The sequence below is a fragment of the Nicotiana tomentosiformis genome, chromosome 3 (genome assembly GCF_000390325.3).
Source record: "Nicotiana tomentosiformis chromosome 3, ASM39032v3, whole genome shotgun sequence".
In the NCBI taxonomy this organism is placed as follows: domain Eukaryota; kingdom Viridiplantae; phylum Streptophyta; class Magnoliopsida; order Solanales; family Solanaceae; genus Nicotiana; species Nicotiana tomentosiformis.
Window position 1 is genome coordinate 106,117,128 of NC_090814.1, and position 12,755 is coordinate 106,129,882.

A 12,755-nucleotide genomic window follows, 5' to 3' on the forward strand; every position below is an offset into this window, starting at 1 on the left:
GACGTCGGAATTCTAAGACCTCTGTCCTCAAAGTTCCTTTACAGGTTATGAGGATCAATTTACTTCGAAAGTTATTTAGGTATTCCATGCTTTTTGGAGTCGATAACTGGATCACAAGTTCACTTTCTTTTTTTTTTTTTTAGTAACCATTCTTTTAAACCTATTTCTCAATGATGAAAAATTTGTTGTGATTTGACTAATTTACCTTTATAAATGGAGTTTTCTCATTTGGTCTAAACAGAGAAATTACTGGAGCTTTTACAATACAACTACAAAATTGCGAATCGCCAATCAAGAGGACTCCTTTCATGTATGAAAATTTACTAGATAATCAACTACGAAGATAAATTCCGTCCAGACTCCAGTGTACATAAATTACTAGGAAGAAATTTTTTAAATTGTTCGTCTTAGAGTATCTGTTGTTGAATCATTATATTGACTCTCCTTTGCCTTTGCATATCCATATGCATGAGGCTATACAAAGTAAAAAGAGAAGCAATCTGCAGATTCAACAGAGGCGTAACATGCCAAAAGTTGCTCGAAATCTGCAGTGTTTGATTATGGAATACACACCTGTTTGCACATAAGATACCCAAGAAGACAAACTTCCCCTTTTCTCTCCTACCATCTCTTTCTCTTGAAAGGAAGGTTATGCAAAGTATGTCAGCAAGTGAGGACATAGTAGTTAGACAGTGCTTTTTTGGTCCCCCTTAGAAACATGTCACTGGTCTGTGTACAGGAATGGCAGAGCATATTGGAATAGTACGTCACAATGTAGAACAAATGTATTACGCAAATATTACTCCACTATCACCCACTACTCAAATTAGGAGGAGAAACCTTACTAAATAAGTAAGCTGAATACGAATCAAAACTATAGAAGATAAACGTAAGATGTACTTTTGCAAAGTTGAAGGCAGCTACTTCAATACCCATGAATAAAAATAGCAATCCACTCTCATATCCTCGTGAAAGCTCCTTCTAAGTAACTGGTAGCTGACTTCATACCCAATCTGGCAGTTACTGGGTTTTCGACCAGGTGTATGATTGAATTCAACAATATCTTTGACATACAAAAATGAAAAGGGAACTCTTCCCAAGAAAATGTTATTGCTTCTCATCTCCCGATTGTGTAGCTTGCTTCTCATTCTCACTGCTCTCTATGCTGCTTTGCATTTCAAGGAGCTTCTGTTGCTCCTCATCAGCTGCTTGTCGATTTACATCTTTCACAGCCTTAGGCTTGTTGCTCGTGGATTGCTGGTACATAACACCCCCAACCATGCAGATCAAGAGTCCCACTGTCCCAACAAGAGTCGAATGTTTGTCCCAGATGACCAGATTTATCACCACTGTCAATAGTTTGTTCACTATGCCGAGAACAGTAAACCCTGTAGCAGATATTGCTCTACGACAAGAAAATCCAAAGAAAGAGATCGCTAGACCAAACAAACACGACAGGGCTACAGGTAACACCACTTGAAAACTGTACCAATCTGACTCATCCTGAATTTCATGCTTTATCTTCTTCAGTTCGCCCATTATAAGCAGCTCAATAGGAAAAAGCATCAAAGCCTCAAGATTGTTGTATAGCACGAGACCCCACGTGTTTAAGCCAATTGTCATAACAACATGCTTGATATAAACAAAATCAATGGACATGCTCACTAAGTAAGCCAATGCCCAGCTATAAGCCGTAAGTGTGAACTGGTAATCAGTAGTGACATAGAGCACGCTACCAGCAAAGATTGTACCTAGTGATGCCCACGTTTTAATTGCTGGCCATGGCTGATGCAAGTAGAGGGTCTCTCCTATTGCAACAAAGATGGGGACAGCTGATCTGAAGACAATAAAAGTATCAACGTTGGCATGGAGGAGAAGCTCACTATTTGTAAAAAGAGATAGGTAAAATATAATTGCAGCCGGCAGGAACCGCCACATTGTTACAAGATCAAGCTTATCATGTTCTATGACCTTGAGGCCCCCGCATATGAGGACTCCAGCTGCACTTGTGAAATACTGCAATGCAGTTAGTGCCCCTGGGTAAGGAAATTTCATGACGGCCCACTTGTTAATGATGGAGAGTAGTGATGCTGATAGACAGTATCCAGCAGCTACTCCATAAACTGATGCTTGCTGAAGTAAGGCATCGTACCAAGTCGATTGGAGACTGGGGGTTGGCGAAGAAGCATCTGAAGACTTCCTGGCATCTCCATCTTCAGGATTTTCCACATCATTTGACATCTATATCTGAAATAACAAAGGTACATGTTTCTTAGTATTATGTCATTTACTTCTTCTTTTTTCTTTTGTTTGATAAACTAGTCTATTGTCTATTACTATGAGCAAGTCTGCAGAACCTATGTCCGCTTCTTACTAAAGCAAAAGATATTTACCAGAGCATTCACCAACAATCATTTTGGTCAAGTGCATCAATCATTTTGAACTGGTTGGGACCCACTGTATGACTCCTCTTTATTCATTCTGCTCATAAGGTACATCTAATTATACATTTAACTAATGTCTTTAAGGCAAATTAGGAGTTCTTTAAAACTATAGGTTCTTTGACACTTATCCCTACACGGACATACGGTTATCTTAACCAAAATAAAGAAGCTCCTCACAGACATGGATGGTATCATCTATATGGAACCTTTATTCCATTGTCTTCTATGCCACGTCCGTATTGATTCCGTTGAGACAATTTTGGACATGCGTTTTTAATCTACCTCTTTCCCTATCACCTTCAATCATCATACTGTCACACAATCATAAAAAGTAATTGCTAATTTATACTAGCTTCTATTTAAGTTTTTAGTCCATTATTCTTCTTTTCTTTAACCATAAGAGGACAATATAAGATTATTTCTTCTCCATTTCTTAAGCCCTTAATGGAAACTTCCCTGTTTTTGGTCCTCATTTAGGAGGGGGTGGGGGGTGGGGGGGAATTAAGTTTCCATGTACTATAAAGTAGAAAAAACTATCTGTTAACTGAAATATGAAACAGCATTCGCTCTTTCCTGATAACTTTCAAGGTATGAATTTCTCTAATGTGTAAATATGTAAATTGGTTAGGCACAAAATCAAATGATTTACAGCTTCCGCTCCCAGTCCAATGCTGCTTCAGTATGCACTACTCTTCATTTCTAATCTAACTTGACAATATTCGTGATTGACAGAAAATGGGATATACTCAGACGGAATTGGTAGCATCATCCCATATTTACTTATCAAAGTAGAAAATAAAAATGGCGTTCTCCCAAAGCCCTATTTATTACCATAAAAGGAAATTAGAAATTGTATTTTGTCAGCATGATTCTTTGACATTCTTTACATTTTAAACAAAACTGAATATAAAGAAGGTCCACATTTGCTATGACTGGTTCTGCTTTAGATATGTCAAGAACATTACATACTGCATCCAACATACTAGTAGTAGTACCTGATTTACATAAAAGTACTGCTCACTCCAACTAGCTAAATCTCACTAGAACCAGATAAGAAGCTAAGATAAAACATCAATTTACAATTTCAAAATGACCGTGAAGCAGCACAACTCACAAGTTGCTAGCATAGTTAGAAGAAAACAGTAAAACAAATAAGCAGATAACATAGATACAAATACACATGTTGTTGGAATTAAAGTACAGATTGGGTTTGGACCCACCGAGTAAGATTGGAAGAGCCTATATTAAGATGGATAATGAAATAGTAGAAAATACGGCAAGGGAGGACAAATGATAGTGGATTTGGATTTTGGACAGGTGCATTGACAAGAATGTGTCGTGACAGTGTAAGAGTATAGTATGGCTAGATGATTAGGGTTTGAGGAGGAAGAGATGGACTCACCGTTGAAGATCGAGAAATTGGAGGAAGACGGTGGCTGCTAATGATCCCGGCGGAGGCGTCGGTGGCTCGTATACACCGGAGAGTGAAAAAAGAGAGCGCTATGGACGAATGGGGTAATTAACGCAAAATGAAAGTATGCCCCTTAGCACTCTTTGCAAGTGTCACACGTGAATCCCCGAGTTATTCGCCGATTTATATAAGTTGCAATAAATGCGATTTAAGTCCCAATTAGGCAATACGTTAATAGTCTAGTCACTAATGGGCTTATAAGTCGCAATCACTAATGTGATCTATATTAGTCCGTAATTAATAAATGCGATTTATAAGGGATTTTGAGAATATAATTTGCAACTACCAATAATAGCTACCAAGGCGATATATAAGTGGCAATGCGAAATGCATTTTATAAGTCGCAAAAGCTATTTATATGTGCGTTTCACATATTTATAAAGTCACGTTTGTTATATATGATTCGTAAGATACTAATTTACATACCTAAGTTTTTTCCAATTGCCGTTTAAGACTTCCTTATTAGTTACATATAAATGTTTGAATGACTTATAACATAAATAAAAATAAAAAGTTTCTCTTCCTATATAATCAATGATTGTCAAATTTCTTTATGCATATGTAGACTCAATGATGCTTTATTAGTTTAACTTTTTTATCCTTGGTAAATATGTGATTTGCTGCATTGAAAATAACTCACTACTCTATTACAGATTTATAAATGAAGAGCTACACTTTTGGAAAAAAAAAATTTATATGTGACGAACAAGGATCTAAACATGATTCGAGAAAGGAAAAAAATTTAAGTGTCTATTAGCAAATATAAATCGTATCCAATAAATACTGACTTGCAATCATATTCAACAAATACAACTTATGGCAGAGAAAAAGCCCAAAATCATACATTATCTTTGGCTTTAGACTCAAAGTCATACATATTCTTTCACATGGAGCACTAATAGTCAATTTACTTTAACAAAGTGGTGCACTTTTAGTCATAACACTAAACACATTTTAATTTTTAACAGAAATCTAAGATCTGACAAAATATCTATTCCATTTATTTTCTTGTTTACCGAAAGAAATAAAGATGACAGATTTATCTAGATAGCAAATAATAAATATACATAGAATTTATTTACTATTTATCTATTTACTATTTATTTACTATACGTAAAATATACATTTTACTAAGAAGTGTTAAACACCGTTAATTTTTATTTGCAATGATTGTTATCTAGATAACCTCAAATGTTATCTAGATTTTTTTATTATATACATAAAATTTATTTTTATTTTATGTATATTTATTATACGTTGACTCCCCTTAAAATAAAAAAATCTAATAAATATATATTTATTTTATGTCAAGGTATAGTAAATATTATGTATATAATAAAAAAAATCTAGATAACATTTTAGGTTATCTAGATAACAATCATTGCAAATAAAAATTAACGGTGTTTAACATTTCTTAGTAAAATGTATATTTTATGTATAGTAAATAAATAGTAAGTAAATTCTATGTATATTTACTATTTGCTATCTAGATAAATCTGTCATCTTTATTTCTTTCGGTAAACAAAGAAAATAAATGGAACAGATATTTTGTCAGATCTTAGATTTCTGTTAAAAATTAAAATGTGTTTAGTGTTATGACTAAAAGTGCACCACTTTATTAAAGTAAATAGACTATTAGTGCTCCATGTGGAAGAATATGTATGACTTTGAGTCTAAAACCAAAGATAATGTATGGTTTTGGGCTTTTTCTCAGTGTTATGACTAAAAGTGCACCACTTTGTTAAAGTAAATGGACTATTAGTGCTTCATGTGAAAGAATATGTATGACTTTGAGTCTAAAGCTAAAGATAATGTATCGTTTTGGGCTTTTTCTCACTTATGGCAAGTATAATAACGGCTTTCGCCGATTCTTTCTGTAATGTTTTATCCTTAAACTGCATTCTACAAAATGCCTTTTTGCATATGCCAAAAATGTGTATTTTGAGGGGAGATTAATTGCCTCAAGAAAGACGTTATTGCATAACAATTCCCTCGCCTGAACATTTTAAGAGTATACTTATGATTGGGTAACTATATTTGTACTGCGTATTTAAGAAGTAACTTTCTCATCTTCCAGTAATTTATTTAGGCTAAATCAATGTCAATATTCAACTGTGGAAGATTAAAATACAGTAAATATCATTTCGTAATTTATGCTCCGCACTCTCGTTTCCGTTTTGGAGCTTTCACTTTTATATAAATCTCTAAATTTATAAGCCTCCTCACTTTATTCTCTGCCATTGGACTAAATACAGAAATATGAACTCACTTCTTGTGGCAGTAGTACCACATCCAATTAACCAAGTAGTTGCAGATCATCAAATGCTTCTTAAATAAATGCAAAATCGAACATTATGCTCATTTTTATTGATCAGTTGCAAATCCTTTCTGGTCCTCATAGTATTGACAAAGAAAATAAATACATCCAGAAAGCAATTTGACCAACACTACTGGAAGTTCCTCGCTTCTCCACTCATTTATCACATATAAACTACTCTTGCATAATACAACAACCTAGTGTAATCACACAAGTGGCGTCTTGGAAGGGTAGGATGTACGCAGCCTTACACCTACCTTGGAAGGGCAATTCTTGCACAATAATAAATAAGAAAATACTCGTACAAGATAACAACAGGACCACCATGATAGCAAAACAACCATTCTTCCACATTTATCAGAAAACTTATGACATGATCTTAACTCAAATCATAGGGGAGCAAATGTGTTCCGGTATTGCGGACAGTGTCTGTACTGAGCTGCTCATCAACTGAGAATTGTTAGGGCTAAGTGAAGAGTTTGCAGAACAGATACTATCTTCAATGACCATTGGATCCTCATCAGCTGTGCCTCCAGCACACTGAGAACTTCTATACCTGGAAAACATATAAGCAAGAGAGAAGTTGCTCTTCTTTGTTTCTCTTGAGGAGCCTGTGGGCTGACAACCACTTGTATCTTCAAGATTTTCACTGGATGAATCAGCATCGGTTATTGATGCCTCCTCTCTAGGTGAACCACCTGAAGTAAGGCAATGATTATTTCCATCTATTGAACACTCTGCAGGAAAGCTTGTATCACGTCGAGAGCCTTCCCTTAGCTTCATAAGGGTTGTCTCTGCATTAGAAGGAGAAAAGCTTATCAACTAGATACTAACTAATTATTCAGCTTTTAGAAGTATATTTGCTCTTTATCTACTTCAAAAAAAAATGTTCTTCATCATCTATGGCACACTCCATTAATAAAGAATTGAGGTGGAAACAAAGGATATATTTCCAATTCGAATGTGATTTCTTGAATCTGTGGAAGTGCAATAGATCTGATACAAATAGCAAACTTGGAGGACAGCCAGATTATATGATAACCTAGAATATGCTAAAACTGCACTTTGTTTCTTGCACGTTTACCTTGAATGCTAATTCATTATCAATCAAATATGAAGCTTGACAAGCTGTACTTCTTTTGAGGGCACAACAAAAAGGATCATCATAGATGTAAAAGCTAGAAGAGGAAGATAACATGACAATGAAACAAGCAGGCGCACAAGGCAAAGCCCACAGCAGTAAAAGTTTCTTCAAATGAAGTTATCTGTAGACAACCTTTGTACAAAGCCCCTCCTTCCCAAATGGATATTCATACTGTTGACTATAAGGTTGACTCAAGGAGTATGTGATGGCCAAAGTTAGTTATATATTTTTCTGAAAATAGAAGAGAAAGAACGCTTCACTGAGAGGGGAAAAACCAAAAGCGGTTATAACTTTAGGGAAGTATAAGGTATACTTCAGCGTTCAAACATAAAGTTTCAGGAAGATTTAAATATTTATCTGCAGCTGCACTTGAATGATTACCCCTCAACTACTGAAAATAGAACTATACCCTCCGTTTAATTTTGGTCCCAAAAATACCTTACCGTTAGTTTATTAGCTCACTATTACCCCTTTGCTCTCTTGGTGACTCGAACCTGCAATCTCAAGTTGGAGGTAGAGGGTGCTTACCACTTGTACATATATAGTCATATCATACCAACATTTAAGCTTTAGTTAGATTATCCTGCAAGGATGCATAAATCTAGTGAAGCAACACAAGACAATGAATCTTCTCTAGTGCCTTCTTATTGACAAGATTGTCACTACTACAGCTGTTTCAGACTTTATGGACTTGGGGATTGGGAAGTAACCTAAGAGAATACTAGAGCTTGATTCCTCATTCCTCATGTTATAGATGTACAAGTACAACCATATGATCATTTTCTTCTCAGGGCATCCTCATTCATCAAGTTGGAGCATATGAGTTTAAATTAATTCCATTTATCTACTTCTACCAATGAGGATAAAATACAGCTACTATACTCAGCTACAAGATCTAAATGATGCTCGAAGGATGCTTCTCACTCTACTACAAAAGAAGTCACAAAATCTTCCTTTGTCGTGGCTTTTAATGAACTGACATTAAAAGTTGAAACAATAATTAATTAATTACTCACTGACCTTTAAAGCGATGTTCTCTTGTACCGTAGGTAGTCATTGGCCTTCAAAGCGATTTTATCTTGAATTTTAGTTGCTTTTGCTCTATAGTGATTTTCCGATACATAAAAGAAAAATTGGAAGTTATTTTTTCAGAATATCAAGTTAGGTATTTGAATACCAAAACCTGGGAATTTGGAGACTCAAATTAAAAGGGATCTACTATCTTCTGCGAATTCTACATAATCAACTCATTTCCCAAAATGATCAGATATCCACCAGTACACATAATCTATTCCTCAATTCTTATGAAGCAACATATGAATCCAGAAGATACAATAACAGAAGACTTTGCAGATACCATTTCAATGATTTGCAAAGAAGGTGGAACTAAGAATAAAAGGAAATGTACCGTAGATGGAGAGAGAGTCAGCTTTCATGAGCTTCGATGATGGCCTTTCCGACTCCAGTTGCTCCAGCGAGCTAATTGTTGACCGTCTTACTCTTCCCAGCATTCTCTCTCTCTCTCTCTCTCTCTCTCTAAACTTTGAGAAACTTCCCAAATAAGACTCCCAAATCTAATTGGCGGCAAAAACAAAATGATAAATAGCGGGAAGTGGGAACAAACGGACATGGGCTTAAATTCCTATTTGGGCCAATAAAACGAAAATGTGGTCTGGGCCTAGCTGAGCCTTCGACTACATACAAATGACACCAGATAGTCACTCTAAAGATATGCTATTTAGGTATGAGATTTTTTCGTTTCTATACAATATTTGAAATTTATTTATCAAAATTATTCTAATTTTTTATAGTACCCGACCTAAACAAGGATTACTTACAAATTATATACATTCCACCTTAAAAGGCTCTCAATCCATTATTAGTGCCTTCAATCAAGGAATTTAGTTACACCCTTTTCCTTTTTTCTCTCTTCTTTTCCCACTTCTCTCCAGAATATTGGGACCAAAGATACTCCCAACAGTCAACATTTCCACAAAACAAATCAAGTAATTGCATATTTTGGGACGGATTTTAACAGAAATGAGTAAAAACGAAATATGATGCAGGGAGTATAAAATTTTTCATTGTGACTTATCCCAAAGAAAAAAGCTCGCTGTTGACAGCACATATAGTATCTTACATTACCATCGAATATAAATTTTGCTTATTATTTCATAGATATTATTGAAGAAGAATCACATGCAAATTAATAAAGCTTGCAAGTTTATTTATTTATTTTAAAAAAATTTATTAAAAAAAGTTACACATTTTGCTTTTAGTTTTTAAACTGCATATTGTATAGTGTGAACTATTTTATATAGAAATTTAAGGAGAATTTGGGACGGATTTTAGCAAGATCCAAAAGAGAACTTCTACTGAATCTAAACTTCATTGCATATTTATATTCAAACTAAACACATAAAATCTCTATCTCTAAGAACAATATATGGTACATCAATATACAAATTAAAAATAAATTTTGTATAAATTTAATGCAAATTTGAATATCTACAACAACATACATAGTAAAAATAAATTTTACAACTAATTATATATTATACAACTTATTTACAACTTATCTACAACTTTCATATATTATTTCTACCAAGTTAAATACAACTACAATATCATACAACCTAAATACAATTTTTATACAATATGTCTTTTGTATATATTTTGTATCTGATTTGTATATATTTTGTCTGTGGTGTGTGCTTCTTCCTCTCTAAAATTCCAATCAAAACTTACTCTCTTAATACAATTTTGATACATATCAACAACTTTATGCAAAAAGATAGTATTGATAACTTAAATACAAATTTTATACAATGATTCATATATTATACAACTATTTTTTACCTTTCATATAACATTCAAATAAGAAAATATATATAACTACAACAGAATATAATTTGCATACAATTATAATACAACTTTACTACAATTTCGTAAGTATACTGTATGTCATGTGTTCTTCTTCTTGTTGTTCGAGTTTCAATCTGAAATTCAGCCAAAATCAAGTCTAATCTTCACCAAAACACCAAAATTGAGATATAAACTCCAAATAATATTCCCAATTATTTGCAACAACACCCAATCTAAATAAATAATGGTTTTTAAAAATCCAAATTCAATTTCAAAGCTTCAAAGCTTTTTAATGGTTGTCAATTGTGAATAGTCAAATACCTTCAAAATTTATTGATTGACAATTTCAATTTGAACGCCAATTGTGCAACATGAAAATAAATTGCTAAGTTAAAACGATTGAAATCCATTGATGAATTACATTAAAACTCTATACAACAAGAAAGCATAAAAAACAGAGTACATCAAATGAAGAAAAATTGGGGAACAAAAGAGAGTGAGAGTAGAGAGACGAAGACAGAGACAACGATAGAGAGACGGAGAGAAAGAGTGGGCAAGTATAAAGGGATAAAGAAATAAATAATATTCCTTATTCAATTCCTAATATAAAGGGATACTCATTTAAAATTTATTTGTATATAATTGGTAAAATGTATATGACCATGTAATTAATTTAACACTTGAGTAGGAAAGGTAATAAGGTTTCAAATAGTGTATAGGAAGGTAAAAATCCCTTGATTCTTTAAGGATAAATATGTTAGCCCCCTTCTCACATAATTAAGAACTACCTATAAATGCTCTAAAAAATATTGGTAAAATTAGCCTCCTAAAAAATACTTATTCTTCAAATAATTCCATATTCATAACTCTAGACCTCGCAATAATCTCAAACTTAAGGAAGAAACAAATCATGAATGCGCTAGAATACTTTAGGCGCGCTCTTAATTAATTGCATGATTGTGATTATGTATACGTTCGCGTGACATAATTACGATTCTCAAAATTAAAACCAAGGTCTGCGTTCGCGCAACTTTGGGCGAAACAATCTTAATAATAATAAAGTGTTATTAGTTGTGTACACATACGTGTGACATGATTTTAATACACCAAATAAAAGCGAATACATACACGTAATTCGTTTCAAAGAGAATTCCATAATTATAATAAATAAGTAATTTAAAAGTGAAATGACCCGAGCGGTCGTTTTGAGAATTAGCGTCCTTTTCGGCGGCGTAAGATCTCGAAAAAATTTATTTTATGTGTTATGACTTATGTGTGTAGCCGAGTTCAGTTTTCGGATAATTCAGGATCAATTTGGAAGGAGGATTTCTGTTTTAGAAGCTTAAGCGGTAAGAGTTGATCAGAGTTTTGACTTTTGTGTAAACGATTCCGAAATGGCATTTTAATGATTCCAATAGCTCCGTATGATAATTTTGGACTTAGCCGTGCGTCCGAATTTGGATTTGGAGGTCCGTAGAGTAATTTAAAGCATTTCGGCAAAAATCGGAAGTTAGAGTTTTGGAAGGTTGAGAGGTTTAACTGAGACTTGACTTTAGTGATATCGGGGTCGGAATGCGATTCCAAAAGTTGGATTAGCTCTGTTATGTCATTTGGAACTTGCATGCAAAATTTGACGTCATTCCGGGTTAATTTGATATGTTTGGGCATGAGTTTTGGAAGTTAGAAGATTTGGAAATTCATGAGTTCGACTTGTGGTGCGATTCGTAGTTTCGACGTTGTTTGATGTGGTTTGAGGCCTTGAGCAGGTTCGCGTTATGTTTTAGGACTTGTTGCTATGTTTGGTTGAGGTCTCAGGGGCCTCAGGTGTGTTTCAGGAGAGTTTTGAACAAGTTTAGGCATTTCGGCACTTTCATTTTGTTCTGAAGTAGTTGAAGTGCGGAGGGAACATTTGTGGAGTGCTGAGGCAAAGCCCATGTGCGACCGCAAACTCCCAGAGTGCGGAGGCAGTGGAAAATGTGCGGACCGCAGAAAGGGGCAATTTGCAGGTTGATGTTCTAACTTCAGAAACTTATATCTTTTAATCTATAAGGAATTTGGAGATGAGCCAAAAATGAAAGTTGTATCCCTTTGAGTCTAGTTTTCAAAAAAGTAAACTATTTATCATTTGGACATTTGTATAGAAAGGTATAGTAAAATTACTAAAGCCTGGTAGTGCAGTTGCTGCTTAAGTGCGGCCGCACAATTTGGATCGCGGCCGCGGAACTTGGAAGTGCGGACCACACAAAAATATGTGCGGTCAGCACTTTGGAAGATCCGATATGGTACCATATAAATGAGGGTTTCATCTCATTTTTTTATTTTTGGACCTAGAGAGCTCGGTTTGTGGCGATTTGTTTCGTGGGTGTTTCGAGAAAATCATTGTGGTAAGTGCTTCTAACTCGTTTTTGGCTATATTACACGAATCCATTGTTGTTTTCATCATTTATTTAGTGATTTGAGTTGGAAATTTGGGGGGGAATTGTGAAAACTTCTTAGACTAAATTTTGGGAATTT

General features: G+C 34.4%; 2 protein-coding genes across 2 annotated transcripts; both read right to left on the reverse strand.

The window, feature by feature from the left end:
* Positions 1-752: 752 nt before the first annotated feature.
* LOC104097526 (GDP-mannose transporter GONST3-like) lies at positions 753-4,013 on the reverse strand. The gene is made up of 2 exons (XM_009604095.4): positions 3,847-4,013; positions 753-2,247 (listed from the first exon to the last, which is right to left on the reverse strand). Exon 2 carries the CDS (start codon positions 2,239-2,241, stop codon positions 1,108-1,110), a length of 1,134 nt encoding a protein of 377 aa, XP_009602390.1. The 5' UTR covers positions 2,242-2,247; positions 3,847-4,013; the 3' UTR covers positions 753-1,107.
* Positions 4,014-6,230: 2,217 nt separating this feature from the next.
* Positions 6,231-8,941, reverse strand: LOC104097527 (uncharacterized). The gene is made up of 2 exons (XM_009604096.4): positions 8,785-8,941; positions 6,231-7,026 (listed from the first exon to the last, which is right to left on the reverse strand). The coding sequence occupies exons 1-2, from the start codon at positions 8,885-8,887 to the stop codon at positions 6,617-6,619; spliced, it is 513 nt and encodes a 170-aa protein (XP_009602391.1). The 5' UTR covers positions 8,888-8,941; the 3' UTR covers positions 6,231-6,616.
* Positions 8,942-12,755: the final 3,814 nt, after the last annotated feature.